We start from the raw sequence: 25774 nt of genomic DNA on the forward strand, positions 1-25774 counted from the left end.
CTGAAAGAAGAACGAGAAGAGTTATTGAACCTATTATTCGAAACCAACTGTGAGGAGAAATTACCACCACTTGCACGAGGATAGCGATTCTGAGCAATATTGACAGATGCAGAATCAAGACTATAAAGTTGAGTCTCCAGCCGATGCTCTTGAGATAGGAGCAAAGATTCAATTTCAGCAACTGTGTAGGGATCATTCCTGGAATTTACAGAGACAACAAATGTGTTATATTCGGGTGGTAGACCTTTGAAAATGGCTCCAATGTGATCTTTGACAGTCACAACATGACCTACAGAGCCTAGCCGATCCACAAGGGCTTTGATTTTAAGTAAATAATCATCAAGAGACAAAGACCCTTTCTTGATATTCTGGAGTTGTGAAGTATATTGGTCTATCTTGGCTGTAGTTTGAGTAGCAAAGTAAGTATCCAGAACTTTCCACACTTTGGCACTGGTATCGGACCCGACTACTTGTGTGAGGATCCCTTCAGACATTGAAGAACGAAGCCAAGAATAGAGGAGATTATCTTGTTGCTCCCATTGAACAAAGGCAGGATTTAGCCTCCTTGCAGCTTGATCGGCTTCTGTGAGGTATTTTTCGGGAGGAGAGGAATCTTCAGAGATGATCTGTTGAAGTTGATGACCTTTGATTGCAGAAAGTACCTGTGGTCGCCAAAGCAAGAAGTTGTTCGGATCAAGCTTGACAGAGATGTTGTGTGTGAAGACAACCGGAGTGAAAACACCAGTAGATGTTACAGTCGCCGGAGTGCCCGCCATGGCCGGAGAGGAAGAAGAGGAATGACCGAGAATGAAGAAATGTTGAACAAAAACAGAGAAACTCTCAGGGGAAGAACTCTGATACCATGTAAAGAAACTTAACGTGTTTGAATGAAAGTAATAATCTTCTCATTAAACCAATCTGATTATTACAAAGTATTTTATATACAGAAGTGGTTAAGAAATATACAGCTGTACAAAACCGTAACTAATCATCTTAACAAACTCTTAACAGCCTAACAATATATACTATCTAACATGTGCGGCTGGGTTTGGAGAGAAAAAGGGTTTGAGAGAGAGAAGAGTGGAATGTTAATTTATAATATTACCCCTATTTGACTAATGCATTTTTGTTTTAAATTTAGTTTCCATATTTAGTTAGTTAGCAATTGTGTTTCTCATATTTTGTTTTTTTCTTTAATAAATTTCTCATACAAATTAGGAAAAGTATGATCCTCATATTTTTGCACAGTATTAGCATAAAAATCATATTTATGAAAAATCCCCCCCAAAAAGTTGCTTTATAGAATTTTAAAAAATACTTTTAAAAATGTGTGGGCCAATAAAAAAACAAAAAAGTCATTTTTTTAATTAAAAAATCTCTATTTTCTAAATTAACATAATTTTTATAATTCTTAAGTTACTCATAAAATACTTTATTATTATTATTATTATAATCCAAATATATTTTTTTAAAAAAATCATTAGAAAATATATTTATATCATAATTATCGAAAAAAATAATAATAAGTCAAAGTTTATACTTATTTCGTGATAAGCAAAATGTACAAGTTTTCCGAATGAAGCTATAATCTTTTCTTTTATATATATATATATATATATATATATATATTGAAGCAACAAATTTGACTTTCTATATTTTGAGGTATTTGCCGACAATAATTGATTTTTCGATCCCCTTCTGATGACGATGATCGCTTATACAGTTGTTGATCTGTCGGGGGTACCTGCAAGAAAGACATTCCAATGCCTAAGTCAGATTTTTTTTTTGATGCCATCATTTGAATAAAAGTTTAGTATTTATAGAAAAAATGCAAGGAGGTTAGTTCGTTAAACTAACTCCAAGATTGGTGAGGGAAATAACTGAATTTCCCCCCAAAAAGTATTTGATTCGACTAAACGTTTAGAGGGCAGAAGTGCAGGTCGCCTTTGACCAAAACGCACCGTTTCAATATTCTTAAAATGGATACGGCTTCTGGCCGAACATTTTGGGTCCAACAATATATATAAATATATTAAAATTTCATAGGTAGTTCTTTGATTCCTAAACATCCCATGAATATATAAATGGATGAATGGGTCTGCATGTTCACCTTGAAGTTGGTTTAACATACATTAGTGATTACTTATATCATGTACACTTATAAAAAGGACCTATTTCGTGGGACTTTATCAACATGGAGATTAAAATAATAAGAAACTAAATCAAGTTTACAGAGGTCAAATACAACACTTTCTAAGTTAAATCAAATGCAGAAAGTAAACATTATACTTCCGAAAATCCAATTCTCTTAGACTTCTCTCGTTAAGCATCCTATACTCAATTTCTACGCTTTGAAATCCCTTCAAAAGTTTATCTGAAATCCATTTAGATTGGATGATATATAAGTCATCTTATCTCAAGTTCAAGAACATCATTATTGCTCAACTATAACACCACAAGCAATCTTCAATCCAAACTCTAATCTTTTCAACATGAAAAAGAGAGCAAACAAAACAGTCAACAAAGAAATATGAAATTTTATGTCTAAACTCATTCCAGATAAACTTATTCATAATATTTTAATAAAAATTCCTAAAATACCCTAATTTAAATTAACTAAATAATATTATGTATTTATTTAATTAAAAAATTAACTAATATAATTTAAATAAAATAATTGAAGTTTTTATTAAAATCTTATCATTAATTAACTTTGTTTTTTCAGGTCTTTCTAACTCACGTACGTAGTTTGTATTTCTTAATTTGATATGTTGTATTCTTACTTCGATGATCTTTTTTTTTCTTTTTCCATTAAGTTCAGTTTTCAATATATTTTGTGTGTATTGCAGTAGTTCAGTGAGGTCATTTAAAAAAAAAAAAAAAAAAACTATTTCTAGCCTTCAAGGTTAGTTTTCTAGCATATTTATTATTCTAATTTTTTCTTGATTATTGTAGGCATGTGAACCTACATATATTGATGAAGGTGGAATTCGAAGATTTGTTGTTGAGCAAGCCAATCACATGCACAGGTGTTTATAAATATACTAGAGTACAAATAACGTCTAGTATACATGTGCTTAATTTTATTAGAAAATTTAATAATGATTTTTATTGTGGTTTTGTGATTGTCATAAAAATTTTAAATAAAAATATTATATATATATATATATATAAAAGAATGATATGTACATATTAAAAGAAAAATTAAATAAAAATATTGTCTATGGTTATTTAAAAAAAATATGATAGTTTTTTAGATCATAAATTACCTCATTCAAGGTACAAAACACACTTTAATGATTGGAGAATAATCTTATTCTTGATGGAAGAGAAATATTATTATAATATCTTATGTAGTTACACAATCATTTTATTTGTACACAGACACATATATATATATATAATGTATTTATAATGTTTGTTTTATTTAATATGAATATATATTTATATAAGTTATATTAAATAATAAAAAAAAGTAACATGTTTTCTTTTTGAGTAATGATATGTGCACCGAAAATATGCGAACCCAAACATTACACACAGTGACTTGTCACTGTTTTTTAAAACAATGGATCCAAGTTTTAATAAATGTGATTGGCTAGGATAAACTGCCACATCACTGTGTGTAATGTTTGGGTGTATATTTTGGGTGCACATATCAATACTCTTTCTTTTTAAATATAAATGATAAAAAAATCAATAAAAATTAAGATTATGTATTATATATTATTATAATAATAATATTTTATAACAATTTAAATTTATATTAATATAATTATTAAATATGTAGTCTTGTATAAAATATTATTATTATAGTAATGATATTTTATAATATTTAAATTTATATTAATATACTTATTAAATATTTATTCTACTATATTTATATAAAAATATATTATAACATTTAAATTTATATTAATAAAATTATTAAATATTTAGTCTTTGTATTATATAATATTATAATAATAATATTTCATAACATTTAAATTTAAATTAATATAGTTATTAAATATCTAGTCTTATATTTAATACTATTATAATAATGATATTTTATAATATTTGAATTTATATTAATATAATTACTAAAAATTTATTTTATCGTATTTTTTAATTAATTTAAAAGTTGTATGTTCGTTAAATATTTGTAATATTCAATTAAAATTAACAAAAAAAATAACACTTAAATACCCATTTTTTTTATATAGAATATATATATTTGTATGCATCCATCTTTATCAGTAGTCACTCATTTTTAACTAGTCAATTTGTTGAATTGTGCGGTTATGTTAATCCCCCTCTTTTTGACATTCTTATTCATTTGTTAGTTATTACTGAATTGCATTTTCTTAGGGCCTTCATATCAATATTGGTATAAAGTATCATATAGTAATACTACTCGAATTGTTATATTATAAATGAAAGAATTTTAAATCAAAGTCATTATTTTATAATTTAAAATATTTAAAATTAATAATTTAACTAAAAACAAGATACCATCTCAAATACGTTGTCAAACTAGAGCAGTTTTGTATGGAAACTTGATCAATTCACTTTGACCTATCTAACTAATATTGAACGATCTTTTCAAACTATCAGGATGCCAAGGCTCCTCATCGACGGTCCATACGGTGCAGCTTCACAAGAATACAAAGATTATGAGGTTGTGCTCCTCATAGGCCTTGGAATTGGTGTGAGCCCTATGATAAGCATTCTCAAGGATGTTCTAAACGGCGTGAAACAACACAAGGAAACAGAAGATAGAACAGTAGAGAATGGGGTTAATAAGAGAAACAAGAGAAAGGCTATAACCCTCAAAAAAGCATATTTCTATTGGGTCACTAGGGAGCAAGCCTCGTTCGAGTGGTTCTTAGGTTTATTGAATGAAGTGGCTGAGAACGATAGTGATGGGGTTATTGAGATTCACAGTTACTGCACTTCTATATATGAAGAAGGAGATGCTCGCTCTGCTTGGATCACTATGCTTCAGTCTCTTAATTATGCTAAGAGGGGATTTGATATTGTGTCTGGGACAAAGGTCAAGACCCATTTTTTCAGACCAATTTGGCGGGATGTCTTCAAGGGCCTTGCAATGAATCATGTCGATCAAAGAATTGGTAAGTATCTTAACTTTATATTGCTCAATATTTACATCACAAATCACAATATTACATGATACAATATATAATGATAGATGTAATTTGTTGTAGGTCTCACATATTCAAATTTAAAATAAAATATGCTTGGGTCGATATCAAATTATAATAATCATTTTATGTTGCATGATAATTAGTGTTGGGCATGGTATCCGTAGCAATATTCTATATTATGTGTATGTTTTGTTTTTAGTTTTTATATATAGGGTTGTGCTTTATATCTTACTAGGTAAAGTGAACAATGCACTTTTATTTAATTTTATTTAGAAAATTAATTATTTTATTTTAATTATCATATAAATTTTAAATAAATAAACAATATCATATATTACAAAAGAATGACATAAGCATATTAAAAAAATTAAACTAAAATATTATTTATAGTTTTAAAAAATAAAAAACCACTAAAACAAGAATTTGATAGATGTGCACTTTTTATATATAAAGATATGGTAATTCATTTTTTAAAATTAAATAATTTTTTTTCTAATTTTTTGTTGACGCAGTTCTTCGGCAACAGATAATTAAGAGAAGAAGAGAAAGTGATTAGTACTAAAAGTAGAACCGTCACATATATGAAATCTTTAGGGAAAGAACTAGGTGACTCAAGACACGTTTTTAAGTGGTTCGAAGGTTAAAATCCTTCTACTCCACTAGTCAATATTATTGATATTCTCTGGGTAATTGGTTTACAAAGTATATAGTTCTTAAAAGACTATTTTTCCCAACCCCTATCAACTCCCAGGGTCTCCATATTTATAGGAGAAGGCACCTGGAAGTTGGTAGGGAGGTCATCCCGTGACCTTACCATATATCACATCAAGTTTGTGATATTCATGATTAATTCCTAAACCTGACACACAAGTGTGGTCTAATCAGTATGGAAGGAGATAATGGGCCGCATGGCCCAACTCGTCCGTGGGTGTCTGAATACGCACGTTCCTGCTGCGTGTCCGAGAAGTCAGGGGGATATCGGACACGTGATGGCAGGAATATGCACGTTTATCTTGCGTGTTGACTTCCCATAGGGTCAGAGCTTCCTGGGAAGCTCGCCACCGGAGCAGTTCATAACCCGAGCTTATCCGCCCGTGGCCGTCGGATGTTCGCCTCAGCTCCTGGGGCGACAAGTGCGAGCTGGAAACAGGACCCCCTCGAGCTAGAAAGGGCCCGTCCTGGAAATAGAGCCTCCGGCCTGTGGGAGCCTCGGACTAAATCATGTTTAGTCCGAGGCTCGTCCTGCTAAACAGCCCGTGGGAAAACCAGGGCGTACATTTTTTTTTAGAAAAAATACTACTATTAATTTCAATTTGAAAAAATATTAAAAAAAAAAATCTAAATTAAAACTGTTGTCCGTGTTTTCAACCAGAAGACACGTGACATTCATTAGAGGAGTAATTAAGCTCCTCAGGCACTAGTAAAGTTTCGTACTATGATCTGGCCAGGCGCGAATGTCTCCAAGTGAGGTCACGCCCCGAGGTTTGTCCTCGAGGCGCAAATTTCTCAAGGTGAGGCCATGTTTCGTGACCCATCTCCAAGGTGTGGATGTCTCCGAGTGAAGTCATGCCCCGAGGACCATTCAAATGGTCCTCGCTCTCTTGATTCGCCAGTCTCCCAGGTTTAGGATTCTTGTCCTCGGACTTGGAGTGGCTGCCAGGTGTTAGTCGCAACAGCTGTGGCCCACTAGATTGTCTGACAACTGTTGGTGAGCCTCGATTAGTGGTGTCAACTTCGTACCCTCGACAATCGACATTTCTCACAACGCCGCTTGACATGGGCGAACATGCGTCGTATCCTGACATGGTCAGATACTTGTTCCCCATAAAGGTTGTAGGCAACTTTATGCAAATGGGCCCCGTGCGATCTGCTTGGGCCTATGGTCTTTGTTAGTGCATCCATATGTAATTAATTGTAGTTTACTCCCCAAATAATTGAGAATGTTGTATTAATTGTTCATTGAGGGTATTACTGACCCAAACATCTATAAATAGGGCCGAAGTATCTCCTTGTAAATGGTTAAGAACTTGGGCTAATTAAGCACTGTAAACTCACAGCAATATATACGTTGCCTGAGACTCCATTGAAGCTTTCTCAAACAAGCTTCAAACTCACTAATAACAAAGACTTGTAGACTAGGGCTCTTTTATAGCCTGATCCATGTAAAACCTATGTGTTATTTTCTTCTAGTTTCTGACAAGTTCTTAGATTATGTTGATAGCGAAAAAGGCAGTCAACATTTTTGTGCTCTCATTGAGAGCCTGAAGAAAGCTTGAAGAAAAAACGACCATAGTGAACACTAGATGGAATGCACCAGACAACGTAGCTCCTCCCATCAGAGCTGAGGGAGGAGAAACCAGTCGTTCACCTCCACAAGACCTGTCGGAGATGGTCCAGGAAGATTATGATTGAAGCGATGAAGAATAATATGAGGAGGATTATCCTCGGCCTATGGATGCGGAGGATCCACCAGAGGTGATGGTGCTCCGCAACCAGGTGGCTCCCCTGCAGCAAAAACTTAATGTCTGGGAGGGGAATATTGTCGCCCTACAGAAGATGGTTAACGCCATGAGGGCCACTCTGGCGGCTCAAGGGCTATGATTGGACCTGCATTGAGAAGTACCATCTAGGCAGCCTTCTGGTGTGCCACCCCTGCACCCAGTTGGAGTGTCGCTTGTTAACACAGCAGGTGTGCCTCCTGAGCGCCCCGCTGATGTGGCACAAGATCTGCCAGTTGGCATGCCACATGTGCACCCAGCTGCGCTACAAGAGCGTGGCAAGGGTAAAGTCGATGATAACCCTGCTTTGGGGTAGAAGAAGGTTCGTCGAGCTCCCGAATAGAACAAGGCCTCGAGGCTAGCAAGCAAGAGGAAGTGGCAAGGTTCCCAATGACATTGTCAGGTCGCCAGTGCTCAGGGTGTCACAGGTGTTCCATCTAGGCGCGCCGCGACGGACCGCGCTAGGCTTGGAGAAGGTTTTCCCCTGCGGGGGGGGGGGGGGGGGGGGGTTTGTCTTTCCTTACCACGAGAGCCTGACTACTTTCAGCCTGTTTTCTCTTCTCGGGAAGTCTTCTTGCCTCTTAGACCATCTTTAGTATCTTGGAGTCAAACGCGTAGAACACCTGTTGGTGTTGTTGAAGCTCCTCAGACACCTAAAACAAGAAACCAAGCAATTAGCGTCATGACCCAAAGAAGATAGGCCAAGGAAGATAACCCCTAAGATCACTACTCAGGAAAGATAAATTGAGAGTTTCTAAGGGACTTGAGGGTCTTCGGGATCGAAAGATGGTCGCCGAAGAACACCACCGAAAATTATGAACATCGCCGGAATCTGGGAATTTTCCAAATTCCAGTCAAATGTCCCAGAAAGGAAAAAGGTTGCATACGTAACGTAAGGGGCCATTTCGATCGTTTCTAATGTCAAAATGTGTCCGAGAATGCCTACAGAAGTGTAAAAAATGACATCTGAAGTGTAAAAAAATCAAATTCCTAGGCATGCGCCTATAATTCTCAACAAAATTAAAAAATGTGCTCAAAGCAAAATTGAGGACAAAGAAGTAAAACTTACTCGAAATGAAACACTTGTAAGTGCTTAAGTGAATCCGAACTTTGAAAAACCGTTTGCCGTCTCACCAGAAGTATGATGATTCTCGCCAGCTGTCCAAGACGTCGGGAACTCGGAAAATGGGGAAATTTGGGAAACAAGGAAGCGAATGGGAAGAATGGTTTTGAAGGTTCTCAGGCTTTGGATGTTCTAAAAGTGATTTATGAGAGGCGGTTTTCGAAGTTTTATACTCGAAAAGCGTGGGGTGGAAGCAGCTCCACCCCGACAGTTGATTACCTATGACATAGGCACTTGAGAGCAATCCAACGACCATAACTCAAGATGTGTGGATCGTGATCATTAAGGTGGGTAAATGATGCCTTGGATATGGAGTGAAAGGACACCTAGGGTGTAGATTAGATGTTTTGGGTAGTGGAATTGACTCCTCATTAATGGCATATATTGATGGGCCTAGCAATAGGGAGTCGGCATATGGCACTAATTTTTCCAAGAGTGACATCATGAAGGGCCCAAGCGTCTCATCTCCAAGACCTTTCAAATTACTCCTCTTAGTCAAAGTCCCCACTGTCCGAAGACTAGTGTACACTTGGGGGGCAAATGTTATCCGTGTTTTAAACCAGAGGACACGTGACATTCATTAGAGGATTAATTAAGCTACTCGAGCGCTAGGGAGGTTCCGTACTATGATCTGGCTAGGTGCGGATGTCTCCAAGTGAGGCCACTCTCCGAGGTCTATCCTCGAGACACAAATGTCTCAAGGCAAGGCCACGTTTAGTGACCCATCTCCAAGGTGTGGATGTCTCCCAGTGAAGTCATGCCTCGAGGACCATTCAAATTGTCCTCACTCTTTTCATTCGCCAGTCTCCCAAGTCTAGGATTCTTGTCCTCAAACCTGGAGTGGCTGTCAGGTGTTAGTTGTAGTAGTTGTGGCCCACCAGGTTGTCTGACAAAATTCGTTAAATGACAAAATAAATCAATTTAAGCACATAAATATTTTTCGGTTATAATTTTTAAAACATAATTAATTGGATAATTTAAATACTTTAATATGAATTTAAAAATATGTGATGGAAAATTATTATGGCTCATTTATTTAGATGAATTTATTACTTTTAAAAAAAAATTATTTACCTTATTTAAAGGACTTTAAAACTAACGGTGTTAGAAAAAAAAAGTGTTAAATTTAATAGTATATAACAATTTCTGTTAAACTCACATTTATAATATCTCTTCTATATAAAAAGTGTGTAGATAACAGAAATTCTTGGTTTTCACGGTTTGTTTTGTTAACTTTAATAGAATATTCTAAATATTTAATGGATTATACATTTAAAACTAATTAAAAACAAATATTAATATAAATTTAATTTCAAATGTCATTATTATAATAATATATAATACATATTTAATAATTATATTAATATAAATTTAAATGTTATAAAATATTATTGTGATTATAATAATCTTAATTTTTTTACTAACTATATTAATATGAATTCAAATATTATTATAATAAAAATATTTAATACTTATATTAATATAAATTTAAATATTATAAAATGTAATTATAATAATAGTATATAATACATAATCTTAATTTTTATTAAAAAAATTATCATTTATGTTTAAAAAAAGTTATCATATTATATATGGGAGTGACTACAACGCATCCATTTTTTTTGCAACACCGGTGCATCATTTTTCTATTTCGGCACCTGAATAGTTATAATCCCAATTTTTTTTATATGATGATGTACATTATAGCTATCTAGAACATCCTACAAATTTTCAAGAAATTCTGAATAAATTATGGTACCGAAACAAGGTCTAAACTGTCTGTTGCACGCGTGTAAAATTTGACAGTTTGAACTTTGTTTTCGGCTTTGTAAACTATTCAGAATTTCTTGAAAATTTGCAGGGTATTCTAAATACCTACAATGTATACCATATAAAAAAATTTGGGATTATATCTATCCAGGTGCCGAAAATAGAAAAAGGAAGCATTAGTGTTGCAAAAAAAAAGGATGCGTTGTAGTCGTTCCCTATATATATATATTTAAAAAATCATAAACAATATTTTTGTTTAATTTTTTATTTAATAATTATATTAATATAAATTTAAATGCTATAACTTATTATTATGATAATAATATTTAATAGAAGACTAGATATTTAATACTTAGGGAGCGACTACAACACATCCATTTTTTTGCAACACCAGTGCATCATTTTTTTATTTCGGCACATGAATAGTTATAATCAATTTTTTTATATGATGGTGTAAATTATAGCTATCTAGAACATCCTACAAATTTTCAAGAAATTCTGAATAAATTATGATACCAAAACAGAGTCTAAACTGTCTGTTGCACGCGTGCCTGTTTTTTTGTGTACGCGTGTAAAATTTGATAGTTTGAACTCTACTTTCGGCTTCGTAAACTACTCAGAATTTCTTGAAAATTTGTAGGATATTCTAAATACCTACAATGTACACCATTATATAAAAAAATTTGGGATTATATCTATCCAGATACCGAAATAGAAAAAGGATGCACCGGTGTTGCAAAAAAAAGGGATCATTGTAGTGGTTCCCTTAGTACATATATTAATATAAATTTAAATATTATAAAATATCATTATAATAATATATAATATATAATACATAATCATAATTTTTATTAAAAAATTACTATTTATGTTTAAAAAGGTTATCATATCATAGATAGCTTTTTAAAAATTATAAATAATATTTTGATTTAATTTTTTATTTGATATATTTAGTCATTGTTTTGTATATCATATTGTTTAGTTATTTGACAATAATAAAGACTCAATAAAAATAATTAATAAATTCTATAAATAAAATTAAACAAAAGTATATTGTACGTTGCTTTATCTAGTATAAAGATATATGTCTTAGATTTTTATAGATTTTATTTTCCATTGTAGATATTTTGCTTAATTATGTTTTACCTACACATCAACATTAAATATTGAATACTTAATAACGAACTTATCATTAATTTACTACAACAAAATATTCATTACATGAGTGTCACAATTCGCTATAAATGTTGAGAGTTTTGTTAGATTGTTAAATATCACTAATGATTAGCTATAAGTATTGAGAATCTTCAATCTTGTTTGGTTTTTATGTTGTCGCAGGTGTATTCTATTGTGGTGCACCTGCATTAACCCACGAGATAAAAAGGCTATCCCAAGAGTTGTCCCGGAAGTTAACCACCAAATTTGACTTCCACAAAGAGTCCTTTTAGAGGGAAATCTAGGCGTATTAACGAAGAGAAATAAATTTTGAATAATTTAAAAAGAAAAAACAAATTAATGACTGGTTCAATATTATAAGGGTGTGACACCCATTCTAGTTAAATAATTTTAAAATATATTAGATAAATTAATATAAATGTCTTAATAAGAAAAATTAATTTAGAGGCTAAGCATATTTTTTTAAACTCCAGTGAAAGCAAAGTACAATATACATTTGTTTAGTTTTATTTAAAAAAATTATTATTTTTATTTTTATTATGTTCTTTAATTGTCATAATTTTTTTAAATAAATAAATAAATAATATCATATATTATAAAAGAATATATTTAAAACACTAAAATTGAAATTGGACATTTGAATAGAAAGTGATGACTAAATTAAATGTTGTGGAAAACAAAATATAAGAGAAGAAATAAGCAATGATCTATTTACGTATACGATCTATTTACGTATACATATAGATACATATAAAGTGAGAAATAATACCTTTACAGAAGTAGACAAATGATAGAAACAGAGAGATTGCATGATTGAGAGAGAGGAGTGGTGATTTTAAATTTTGAATCACTGTCTTATAAGTAATATTTTGATACTGCACATAGGAATATAGTACCCAAATATTTTAATCGGAGAAGAGTTCTCTACAATACACATACAATTAAAGCAAAAATCCATAAAACATGATTAAAAAAATACATACGTAAAGAATAAAGACACAATGGAAAAAAATATACAATTAAAGCAAAAATTCATGAAGTATAATTTAAAAAAATACATACTTAAAGATGGAGAGAAGAAGAGGTACGTTGTCCAAAAGAGAGAGAGAAAGAAGAATTATTATCAATATTATTTATAACTATTATATATGAATATTTTCAAAATAAATTAAAATATAATATAATTGGGATAGGTAGTGTGTAATAGATAAATACATATCTTTCATATAAAAAATCGTGAATGTGTAAATATCTCAATTGTATTTTCAAATAAAATAATTTATCATCACTATTATTTTTTATTTTAAATTAAAAAAAACTCAAATAAACATAATTTTAATTTGAAATTAAATGAAATAACTCCAACTTTTTAAATAAACGTGAAATTTCGTATTTATAACCAAACCTCTAATTTACGACAAGTTTTTAACCCCTAAATAATACGAATTTGAAAAATACTATTTCACAAAAAAGTTATAGATTCTTCTATTCTCTTTCCATCAATATCTAATTCATTGAAATCCGACACTTGGATTGAAGTTTATAACTAAAACACTGAGACATTATGTTAGAGAATATATATTTATACTCAATGGAAATATGGAAAAACCAAAATACAACTCTATGCAAAAAATACAATAGACAAGGTAATTGATTAAATAAATATTACAACGCTTGCTCAAAATACAAGTAAATAGAAAGAGGTAGAAGAAGAAGATTACAAACTCAAAACAATAATAATACAAGTAAATAAGATCAACAAGATCAAAAGAATGAAAATAAAATCAATAAAATGACAAACTCTCACACAACCAAAGTGTAGAGTAGTGGGGATCACCAACTTGAACAAGGTTCAAAACTTTTGTCCAAAAGCTTATTTCCCCCTATTCTCTAAGCACTAAGGGATCTCTCTAGGAAATAGCTCTATCGAATTATCAAGCCTTTATGGTGTATTTTCCAGCCAAGTGCTTTGTGGATGGAAAATTGTGTGTCTTACAAGTGAGCATTAGGCCCCTATTTATAGAGTTTTGAGACACCCCTTGAATTTCAAATTCCACCAACCCTTATGGCTGTTACCAATAATTAATTGGATGTTTATGGAATTAAAATAGAGATTTGAGAGTTACTTGGCTGTTGGAAACGTTCAAAATTTGATAAAACCGAAGTTTGGAAAATGTTGTTAGCCACTCAGGCCGCGGCCTGAAAAACATGAGCCGCGGCCCACGATGTTTTCTGCCTCTTGGGCCGCGGCCTGAAAAACATAGGCAGCGACCCAAGTTGTTTTTCAGCAACCAATTTTCCAAATTTGCCAAAACGTTCCAAATTCATTCCCACTTGATTTTGATACTTCCATACACATTATGGGAGTTAAAATCACATCGCCAACAACTATATCTCTTATGGCTTTTGAGAAATTCAAATCAAAATGTGTAATATCAAATCTACACATTATTGGGTAATATTTGGGAGTTACAAGTTTGTTTTTTTGTAACTCCAAAATATGTTACATTTATCACACACACGTGTCCAATTTTTGTGACTCTCAATAATATGTCACAAGGTGTGACAAATCACTTTTGTGTGACAAATCACATTATGTCACATTATTTAATCTAACATTATATTTTTTTAAAATAATATAACATTTCCCCACTTAGATTAAATAATCACTTTTTGTAACACTTATTTAATCAATCAATCATTATATTAAAATATAATACATTATTGTTTGGAATTAAAAAAAGTACATTTTCTTTATAATTGGATGTTTGAATTATTGTTGAATAGTTATAAATATAAGAAAGTTCCATATATATTAATGAGAGAATGTTCTTGTACGAGTACGAGAGGATTAAAATCATAGATAAGGAATAAAATTTTCAGGAACGTATTAAAGTATGAAATCTTTAATCAATGGTAGCTAGTACGATTTACTAAGCATGTGAATTATATTACATATGACTGGACTGATGTGAATTGATTTCTTTATAAACATACTCTTTGCCATACATATTTAATTCATATAAAAAAGATGATCATATGTGGATCAGTCTAAATCTTGAGTAGTCATGAACTCCTGTTCATGTATATTGAGTCTTTTGATTCATTCATTAATGTCTCTTACCTTTTGTTTGGTATGGTGGATTGGAGGAATGATGGATAAAGGTGTGTGGAAAGAAGTTAACCATCCTTAGGTTATCTTTTTGTTATATTATTTTAAATAATATAATATGTTAGATTAAATAATGTGACATAATGTGATTTGTCACACTTTGTAACATATTATTGAGTCATAAAATTGGACACATGTACATGCCCAAATGTGACATATTTTAGAGTTACAAAATCAGTTACAAATTTGTAACTCCTAAATATTACCCAATAATGTGTAGATTTGATATTACACATTTTGATTTGAATTTCTCAAAGCTATAAGAGATATGGTTGTTAGAGATGTGATTTTAACTTTCATAATGTGTATGAAAGTTAGAGAATCAAGTGGGAATGAATTTGGAACATTTTGAAAAATATGGAAAATTGGTAGCTGAAAAAACGTTGTGGGTTGCGGCTAGTGTTTTTCAGGTTGCGGCCAGAGTGGCTCACAACATTTTCTAAATTTCGATTTTATCCAATTTTGAACGTTTCCAACAGCCAAGTAACTTCCAAATCTCTATTTTAATTCCATAAACATCTAATTAATCATTGGTAACAACCATGGGGGTTGGTGGAATTTGAAATTCAAAGGGTATCTCAAAACTCCATAAATAGGAGCCTAATGCTTACTTGTAAGCAACACCATTTTCTATCCACAAAGCACTTGGTTGGAAAATACAGTATAGAGGTTTGATAATTCCAGAGAGCTATTTCCTTGAAAGATCCCTTAGTACTTAGAGAATAAGGAGAATAAGCTTTTGGACAAAGGTCTTGAACCTTGTTCAAGTTGGTGATCCCCACTACTCTACACTTTAGTTGTGTGAGAGTTCGTGTTCCTTTTATTGTTCTTTTCATTCTTTTGATCTTGTTGTTCTTATTTACTTGTATTATTATTGTTTTGAGTTTGTGATCTTCCTCTTTTAAATCTTTCTATTTATTTGTATTTTGACCAATAGAGTTGCAACACTTGTTTAAATATTACCTTTTAATGACCCAGAATTGCTAATAGGGCTTAGTGCCTTGGTTAGCGTGCCAAGAGGGCATAATTGGATATATGTATGTTTAATTGGTTAAATGCTTGACTATGTGGCATACATGATTAATATGATTATATGCATATACTATATGCATGTTTATGAGTATTAGATATGCATGTGGGCCCTTTATGGCTTTTAAGGACATATTTGTAATTTTGGCCCGTTAAGGGCATAAATGTGATTTTACGTGATATATGGTTGAGACCACATTATTATGTGAATATATTTGCAGTTCATGGCTCGAGACGGTCCTAGTGAGTGTATTTTTTTTTTTTTTTGGTAAATCAGAAATTCATTAATACCAACAGAACCTTACAATTTCAAGGAACCTAAAAACAGGCCCAAATATGACAACTTTTACAATATAAGTCTTTATATTTACAAAGCTTCAAACCATTCTCATTCTATACATTTGACTTTCCCTAGTTTAATGCTGTATATTCTACTCTTAACATCATGTATAATAGTCAGCATTACTAAATCCACTCTCTTGACCTGTTGAAACCACAACACTTCATTTCGGGTTTTCCAAACCTGGTACACACCAGTAGCAACAAAGGCAGCAAGGACTTGCTTCTTGAACTTGCTTACTTTAGCCTTCGAAATCCATCTCAGCAAGGGATAAATGGCCTCTGTTTTAACTCTCCATCCCAGCTTCTCTTTGAGACTTTTTATACACCTGTTACTGAAAGGGCACTTAAAAAATAAGTGCTCAATATTCTCTTCACTTTGCCCACATAATAAACAGCTGCTATCACGAATCACTCAAATTTTATGAAGTCTCTACTTTGTTTTCAATCTATCCAGCCTGGTCAACCACAGTATGACACTGTGCTTTGGAACATTAAGTCTCCCCCAAATCTCATTGCTCCATGAAACCCGAGTTTGAGGAGGACACAGCAGCAAGTACCCCTTTTTTTATACTGTAATCAAGTTGAGTAAATTGGCCAACATTAATAAAACTTTTAAATTGCTCTTTGACAGCCACAATCTTCTTCCAATACCAACTTCTTTGCATCGGGGCAGTGTATGCCCACCAATACTCATCTTTAATGTACACTGTGCACCCATTTTACCCAAAGGTTGTCTTTCTTACTAGCCACGGCCCAAATGTATTTCCCAATGGCAGCAATATTCCAATTCATAATGTTCCTAAATCCCAATCCTCCTTCACTTTTTGGTTTACAAAGAGTATCCCAAGCCACATTTCCCGGGCCCATATAATCCCAAGCACCCTTCCAAAGAAAGGCTCTACAAATAGAGTTGATGCTCTTCAAAATCTTCTTAGGAATTATCATGATCTGAGACCAGTATGTATGAATTGAAACCAGCACTGAGTTAATCAATGTTATTCTTCCAGCATAAGACAGATTACGAGTACTCCATATTCGGATTCGAACAACCATTTTCTCCAAGATACTTTCACAATCCTTGGTTGAAATTCTCTTGGCACATATGGGGATCCCCAAGTATTTGAAAGGCAACTCACTTCTACTGAAACTAGAAGCTTCTAAGACTCTTTGCACCTCCTGCTCTGCCATACCACTACAGTATACAACAGATTTAGCCTCATTCGGGATAAGACCAGATGTTCTTGAAAAAATCTTCAGACCTTGTAACATATAGTAAATGGATTTAAAGTCCCCATGACAAAATAGAAGCACATCGTCTGCAAAACTCAGATGGTTTAACTGCAAACCTTCACAGCGTTCATGAAACTTAAAATCTGCTTTCTGCCCTATTTTCCTCATGATGCGAGAGAGATACTCCATTCCCAACACAAATAGAAGGGGAGACATTGGATCCCCTTGTCGTAACCCTTGTTTTGCTGAGAAGAAGCCATGTAATGATCCATTAAACATCAAGGAAAATTTTGGTGTAGTCACACATTGCATAATCAAGTTTGTGAATTTTGTAGGGAACTGAAAAATAGCAAGCATTTCTTCCAGGAATTCCCATTCTATAGTATCATAGGCCTTTTGTAAATCAAGCTTGATCATGCAATTGGCCTTTGTATGCTTCCTCCCATAATGCCTAACAAGGTCCTGACAAACCATGGTATTATGGGCTATAAATCTCCCATGAATGAACCCCCCCTGATTTTGAGCTACAATATCAGGAAGGATAAGTCTCAGCCGATTGCAGATCATCTTCGTGGCTGCTTTGTAAATAACATTACAATAAGCTATGGGCCTGTAATCGCTCACCAAATTCAGACAATTACTCTTAGGAACAAAAGTCAAGAAAGTACTATTTACTTCCTTCAAAATCTTCCCAGAATGCAAAAAGGAAAGGATAGCTTCACTTACCTCTTTGCCAACAATTTCCTAATTATCTTGAAAAAAAGAGCTACTATAGCCATCTGGCCCTGGGGCTTTGCTAGCTGGAATGGATAATATAGCTTGCTTCATGTCATCCTCTGTATAATTAGCTTCAAGCATTTGAGCCTGCCTATCCTTTACAACAGCCCCTTGCACCACTATTTCCTTGATGACCCTGCTTCTGTTGCTCATTTTAGTTGCCAGCAGCCCTTCATAAAAATTAAGAAAGGCTTCTTGAACCTGTTCAGGTTGATCTAGCCACCTCCCAGAAGCATCTGTTATTGAATAAATTCTGTTTTAAGCTCTTCTTTCTCGGATGCTTGCATGAAAGAAAGCAGAGTTTTCATCACCCTCCTTAAGCCAATGAACTTTTGCCTTTTGCTGTAAAAACGATTGGTAAGTTTTTTTTGCTGCCACATACTGGTCTCTAGCCTCCTTCTCTCTCTGAATTAAATCCTTATTCAAAGGATCTCGCTGCAAAGCTACTTGAGAGTCCTGAAATTTCAACCTCAAACGCAATTCAGCACTAGGAATGTCATGGAAGTCTTTATTATTCAATTCTTTAAGCATCATTTTCACTTGCTTTAACTTGGAAACCAGCTGAAACATAGCTGTCCCCTGAATTTCTCTACTCCAAACACTTGCCAGCTTCTTTTTAAAATTCGGAGCTTGATTCTACATTCTAAAAAACTTGAATGGCTTCTTCCTATAATTCTTTTCCTGAAAGATCGAAAGCAAAGCAGGAGAGTGATCAAATAATTCTTCATTCAGAAAAAACACTTCAGCTTCTGTATAACAATCGAGCCACTTTTGATTAGCAAGCACTCGGTCAATTTTGGAGTAAATACGATTATCCCCTTGTTGCTTATTACTCCAAGTATAATAATTGCCCCTGTACTTAACATCTTCTAAATGACAATGCTCCACATAATCTTTAAAGTCAACAGGTTTTCGAAACTTCACCCGAGCCCCAATACGCTCTTCAGAATTCAAAATCTCGTTAAAATCACCTAATATTACCCACGGTTCTGTGGTATTAACAACTTTTAAGTCCGTCCATAACACCTTACGCTCCTCCTCCGCATTAAAACCATAAACAAAGGTTACTAGAAAACCACCACCATTCATCAGCTTAACAAGCAAATGGATCATCTGACTCGAACAAAACAAAATATTCACATCAAACATCCTTGGATTCCAACTTACAATAATTCTCCCTCCACTATACCACGCATTATTTGCCGTAAAACACCAACCCGCAAACATTCTAAGGTACAAGGCCCCTAAGTTCGAAGCCTTGACCCTTGTCTCAAGGAGACCAACCAATCCTACCCTTTTAGTAGAGATTAATTTCTTAACCTCATTTTGCTTGTTAGGATTGTTGATCCCCCTGACATTCCAACAAAGAATTCTATCCATTAGGAGGCAGAGGCTCCCCCCCTCCCCTTGTGATATCCAATGCTTCCCCAACCTTCGAACATTCTCCAACTTCAGAACTAAGAACATCAAAACTATTAGCAACTATAGTAGGAGGAGCGGCTGCCATCTTCAATTTTCCACTTCTAGTTACTTGCTGAAATCCCTCCTCATCCACCATTACACCTTTTTCCTTCTCCAATTCTTGTGCCATATTGTTATCCTTTTTAATCACCCATTCTTTCTTCCGGCCATCTTTTTTCCTACAATTCTCAGTGATGTGCCCATATCCTTTGCAATGTCCACAAAGAACTGGTTTCCATTCATAAAAAACATCAACAACGACCTTCTGATCAAATTCATTAGTGAAAGAGACCTCATAAGGAAAGTCCTGTGTAAGAGAGACTTCTATGAGGATTCAAGGATAGTTCAGCCTGTCCCTGTTTTTCGTTATCTCATCCACCTGAAGAGGTTTCCCAATTTGGCTCACAATCTTGAAAAGAGACCTCTCACCCCAATTTTCAATTCCAGACCAGTCAACTGAATCCAAGTAGGGACTACCCTCACATCTTCCTTCCTAAAATCTGTTACAGAATCCCAAGGCTTCATAATAACAGGTTTTTTATCAAAGAAAACATACCCTCCCTGTAAAACTTCATCTCTAGAAATTATGGAATCAAATCTAATTATAAACACTCCATGATTCAAGATACCCACCTTATCCACACCCTTAGTCTTCCAGACTCGTTGAGCAAATCCCTCCAGAACCGACAACGGAGGATTAGCTCCTAGCACATAACAGACAATAGAAGAGCTCCAAAACTCCATTTCATCTTCAATATCTTCCAATCCAATTTTGATATCCCTCTGTCCCTCCTGCTCCTTATCCCTTTGAAATTTTACATTCAAATTTTGCACCAAATGGTCAGATCGCAAGATTGGAGGAGTAGGATTTTTACCTGATGCAATTTCCCCAAAACACTTCTGAGAAGCTTGCAGGAATGTCGAGAAATCCTTCCTCACCTCCTCTGCAGCAGTTCCAGCGAAGATCTTGGAGAAACCGCTTCTATCACTTCTTCGTGTACTTGGAGTAAATCACGCATCATAAGCAGATTGATTTCCAGATCTGCTTCTGGTTCTAATTCCCCTTCCGAAAACTCTATTGGTTCAACTCCCAGCAATTCCATCATGGACCTAGTTTTCCGAACCCCATCAGATAAGGTAGGACCCTTTTTCTTCTTCTTCTTCACCGATGCTTTAGCCTTCCCCTGCATTTTCACTCCCTTTGCCATGGCACCAGCTCTCCGAGCTGAGAGAGAAAGCAGAATCAATGAGATTTTTGGTGAATAATTATTTTCTAAGAGGAAAAACCCCCCTAGTGAGTGTATTAGTGAAATAGTCATAGCGGGGTTTAAATACCCGACTCGAGGGAGCCTGTGGGCATTTTGGGAATTTAGAAAATATATTTTTGGGTTTATTGGGTAACGAATAAATATTTGAAAAGTAATTAGATGTGACGGGGTTAATTGGTTAACAGTAAGAACACTTGAGGAATTAGCGGGAAAACGGAGGGGAATGACCATTTTACCCCTAGAAGCAGTTAGAGGGCTGGGAAAGCTTGAGGGCTATACACGGGAAATACTTAGGAAATGAACCAGAAAATCACAAAATTCTCTCTCTCACCTCCTACACGTTTTCTCTCTCACTCTCTCTAGAACTTAGGTGAAATTTGGAGAATTGAAGGAGACCAATTTGGGAATTGAGCTGGGAATTTGGAGGAAAATAAGCTTGGATTAGTCAGAGTATTTCTGAGGAACTAAGTTGTAATTGAGGTAAGAAATTCATACTGAGCACGTTGAATTTTCTTCTGAAACTATGTGGAAATTGGAGTTTGCATGAGTCTTAGTTTGCTAGCTAGTTCAGGTTGAATTTGAATATTTTATAAGAGTACAAATTGATTATGAGTTGGGTATAATGTTTAGACCAAAGGGATGGGAATTCTTGGCTTAAATTCAGGTTTGGATGCTGGTTTGGGGTGTGAATTGAGGTTAGGCTTGAGGAAAAACGTTAAGAAAATGGAGGATTTTCTCGGTTTAGGGGCTCAGGTCGTGGCCCTGTTCTTCAAGCACCGCAACCCGCATGAGTTTTTAAGGCTGGGGGCCTCTGTTCGTCAGGCGCGCCGCGACTCGAAAGCGGGAAAGTCACAGCCTGTGTCCCCCATCAGGGAGGATTAAGCCTCTATCCAAGGGGCGGGCTGCGACCCTCAAGGGAAATTCGTGACCCACAATGGGGAAATTAAGGGGAAAAAGGTTTAAGGCTCGGGGAGGCTCGGGAATTCAAACCTAAGCACTCGGGACGATTTCTACTACCCGATTTAGTAGAAATCGAGGTCCCTGAAGCTAGCTATTATTTTCCTAAATATTTATTTGGATTAGAAATTGATGGTTACCCATTGACACTATGACTAGGTTTATTGCCAAAGCTCAGGAGTGAGGATCGTGCTCGGGACCGTTCTATATATTCTTTGCTCGAAATCCTAGGTAAGAAGACTGCACCCTTGTGGTTGTGAATGGGACTGCGGTTCCCAATAATTGAATACATTTACTGTGTGATAGTATGATTGATATGACATCTGAGAATGAACGACCTAAGTGTGCCGGGGCTGGTGATAGCATATTGAACACAGGTCGGCCTAAGCGAGTCGAGGTCAACCAGATAAACAGAGGGTTCAGCCTAAGCATGCCAACCCTAAGCATTAGCGTAATTGACTTTGATATGTATTTGAGATGAAATGTTTACCACTATTAGGTTTTATATTTAAGTTATGTTAACTAATTGAACTGGTTGAGTTAAGATTGATTATATTTAACTATTGCCATATGTGCTTGTTGTTATGGTTTTCTTGCTAGGCCTTGGCTCATGGGTGCTACGTGGTGCAGGTAAAGGCAAAGGGAAGCTGGACCAACCGTGATTTGGATAGCTCTTGGGGTGAGGTGTACATTGTCTGCCACGACCGAGGGAAAGTACAGGGATAGAGCCTTAAAATTTGTGTTTTGCCATTAGAGTGGCTTTGGTTGTATAAAACATTTTGAGAGTTGTAAATTGTATCTTAAACCCTGTTATTTTTTTTGGGATCCCATGTACCAAACATCTATTTTAATGGAAATTAACTGTTTATTATCAAAATCTTTTAACCCTAACCCGATAGTTGACTTAGGAACATATTATTGTTCAAACGACTTAATTAGCAAGTCCTGCACTATTTTAAATACATAGTGTAACAATCTTGGTTATCTAGGGCGTTACAACTTGGTATCAGAGCGGTCTAGGTTTAAGGGTTCCTGAGGACTGGGTAGGCATGTACACTTGCCGCTAAAGACAAGCTCAACTCAGGGTTTGGTAACTGTATATATGTGATTACATACTTAAATGCTTGAAGGGAATTTAAATATTTTAATCTGTGTGATTAATAGGGAGCATGAGATATTGATAGCGCCCGGCCCTTGACTGCTGTGTGGTTATAATTAGGCGTGCTTATCAGCATTGTTGATGCATGTGAATGGATATTAAATGCTTGTTTGCATCTTGATTGCATATTGCTGATTGGGTTTTAATGGTGGACTATGGAAAGACTGTTAACTTGTCATCATTGCCTGAGTGCAGAGTCGTTGGTTGCAGATAAACTTGGACAGCTATGCATCCAAGGTGATCAATACGACTAGCTAGCACAAAGTCCGAGGCTAGAGATGATGACCAAGGCTAGAACCCTCCGCCAGTCCCTGAGAACTAGCAATAGATACTTACTGATATGTAAGCTCGATTACAGAGTCAAGAAGAGCAGATCTACCTCTTGAGACAGCAGGCTCCGTCAGGTTGTGCTGTACCTATTGTACCGCCTATTGTGGCACTAGTTGTACAGTCCCCTGAGGTTGGGAGCAGGTGGGAGCCACTATATGAACGGTTCAGGAGACAACATCCTCCAACCTTTGAGGGAGGACTAGATCCACTGAAGGCTGAACAGTGGATGAGCATGATCACCTCCATCTTGGATTTCATGAGGGTGGAAGGTAATGACAGGGTGGCCTGTGCCACCTATATGCTTAGAGAGGATGCCCATATTTGGTGGGAGGTGGCATCACAGACCAGGGATATTTCTAACTTGAGTTGAGATGGGTTCAAAGATCTGTTCAACTAGAAGTTGCCATTAGGGCAGCAAAGGTGAATGAATTCATGGGGCCGGTACAGGGCAGCATGACAGTTATAGAGTATGCCCTGAAGTTCTATAGGCGGGCAAATTTGCATCAAACTTAGTGCTTCCATATGTGGCTAGGCAGGACAGGTTCGTTCAAGGACTCAATGCAATGATCACCCGGGATGTGAGGATTACATCGATACCTAGGCAAACGACTTATGCTCAGGCTATCGAGAAGGCTTTTACCGCTGAAGAGGTAGAGAATAAGATCTGGAGGGAAAACGCTGCGAGATGAAATGTTCGCACAGCAGTGTCTCCATCCACAAGGTTTGGTAGAGGCGGAGGCCCCATTGATTTGGAGAGGAAGACCCCTGACACTTCAACCACTGCTGATCCTGATAGGAGGGGTCGGGGTGCTCAGGGTGGCCACCAGGGAGGCGGTGAGACATGGAGGATTTGCGCCATCTGAGCGAATGTCGAGCAATGGCTTGTTATCTATGCGGGGTGGTGGGACACCTCAAGAAGGATTGTCCAACAACGAAGAAAGAGGCACTACAAGAATTGTCAGCAAATATTACAAAATTTCAAAAGCGTTATTGTTTGGTGTAAATAAAAAAAGACACAGACATAGTGAAATTATTAGGCGCCAAAATGAAATAGTAGGCGCGTACTATTTTCAGATTACTTCTCCATATTTCCTGAATCTTTCTTTCAGATTACCTCTTTCTTTTAGATTACCTCTTTCTTTCTCTTATTTCCCGAATCTTTGCTTTTCCTCTTTTTCCCTTTATTTTTCTCCTTCTTCGTCATGGTCTTGGTTGAATCTGTGCTCCAACTTCCATAGGCTTGGTTCAGATGGTGAAGGCTTAAAAACATCATTGCACCTTTCATCACTCTGCTCTCTGATTTTCCACTTTGCTTACTCACTCAAAGCCCTCCGCCCTCCAATTTTTAGCCCTTGGGTTCCTATTCTCCGTGGGTGAGGAATCTGTGTTCGCAGGTGCTGTCTTGTATTGGGGTCATCTGTCGTGCCGTTTTTCTGGGCCATTGGGTTCATGTGAGGTGGTGTGGTAAAGGGTTTCTTTTTCTCAATCATCTCATATGTTTTATTTAAGAATCATGCTTAAAAATTTATTGTGGATCACATGATTTCTCTGATATGTCTACAAATTAGTTTATGAATTTTGACCTATATCTAATTTGTTCATGAAATTGTTTAAAAATCATGCCTTAAAGTTTAATTAAGTGCTTGTTCTCTTTGTTTTATATACCAGTTGATGAAGTATATCAGTTATGTGTGTTGATATCTTTGTCTGTCTGTGAGTATGTACATGTCTCTGTATGCATGTGTGAATATATATATCTGTCTCTGAAATTTTCCATTATAAATCAGATGATGATGCTTGTTTTAGAAAATTAGTAGAAGAAGTATGTGTATTTGCCTATTTGCTAACTCAGGTAGCAGAAATTTATAGTGGTTTTCTCTTGTTTATTTCTTTGAAATGGTATATTTTTTCTTATATTTTTTGAGTTTTTATATTTTGTTTCTTAGTCATTGAGTTGTTATAATATATGGCTTCAGAGTATTCTAGTTTCTTGCTTGAACTTTTATTTTCTTGAGTTATTTGATTCCTTATAGCTTTTCCTTTATTCTGAAGTTGTTTAGAGAGCAATATAAGGGAATTATTTTCTAAGTAGTTGCAAAGAGCAACCATAGAAATAGAAAACAAATTAAGAAAACAAGGCATAAAAAACAACTAGATGATTCTTTTTACTGCAATATGTGGAAACTTTTTGTTTGAGCAGTAGTTTTTATTCCCTTGCCCCATACGTTATTCTCATAATAGAGGGGATTTAGAGCAATGATTGGTAATCCACCGCTTCAAAATAAAGCCAAAACTTCCCCATTAGTTAGTTACAATGCCCCAAACTTTCTCTCTC

At 35.0% G+C, this 25774-nt stretch overlaps 1 protein-coding gene across 4 annotated transcripts in view; it reads left to right on the forward strand.

Moving 5' to 3' along the window:
- The window catches only part of LOC133797788 (respiratory burst oxidase homolog protein B-like), a 45888-nt gene extending 23119 nt beyond the window's left edge, over positions 1 to 22769 (forward strand). For 3 of the 4 annotated variants that reach the window (XM_062235836.1, XM_062235838.1, XM_062235839.1), the window contains 3 exons: positions 2956 to 3029; positions 4597 to 5114; positions 11877 to 12251. In XM_062235836.1, coding sequence (XP_062091820.1) covers positions 2956 to 3029; positions 4597 to 5114; positions 11877 to 11986 — 702 coding nt within the window. In that variant the 3' untranslated portion in view covers positions 11987 to 12251. Of the gene's footprint in view, positions 1 to 2955; positions 3030 to 4596; positions 5115 to 11876; positions 12252 to 22580 lie in introns of those variants that run through there. The other variant, XM_062235837.1, reaches the window with a different exon arrangement.
- The last annotated feature ends 3005 nt before the right edge of the window (positions 22770 to 25774 follow it).

The sequence above is a fragment of the Humulus lupulus genome, chromosome 8 (assembly GCF_963169125.1).
Source record: "Humulus lupulus chromosome 8, drHumLupu1.1, whole genome shotgun sequence".
In the NCBI taxonomy this organism is placed as follows: domain Eukaryota; kingdom Viridiplantae; phylum Streptophyta; class Magnoliopsida; order Rosales; family Cannabaceae; genus Humulus; species Humulus lupulus.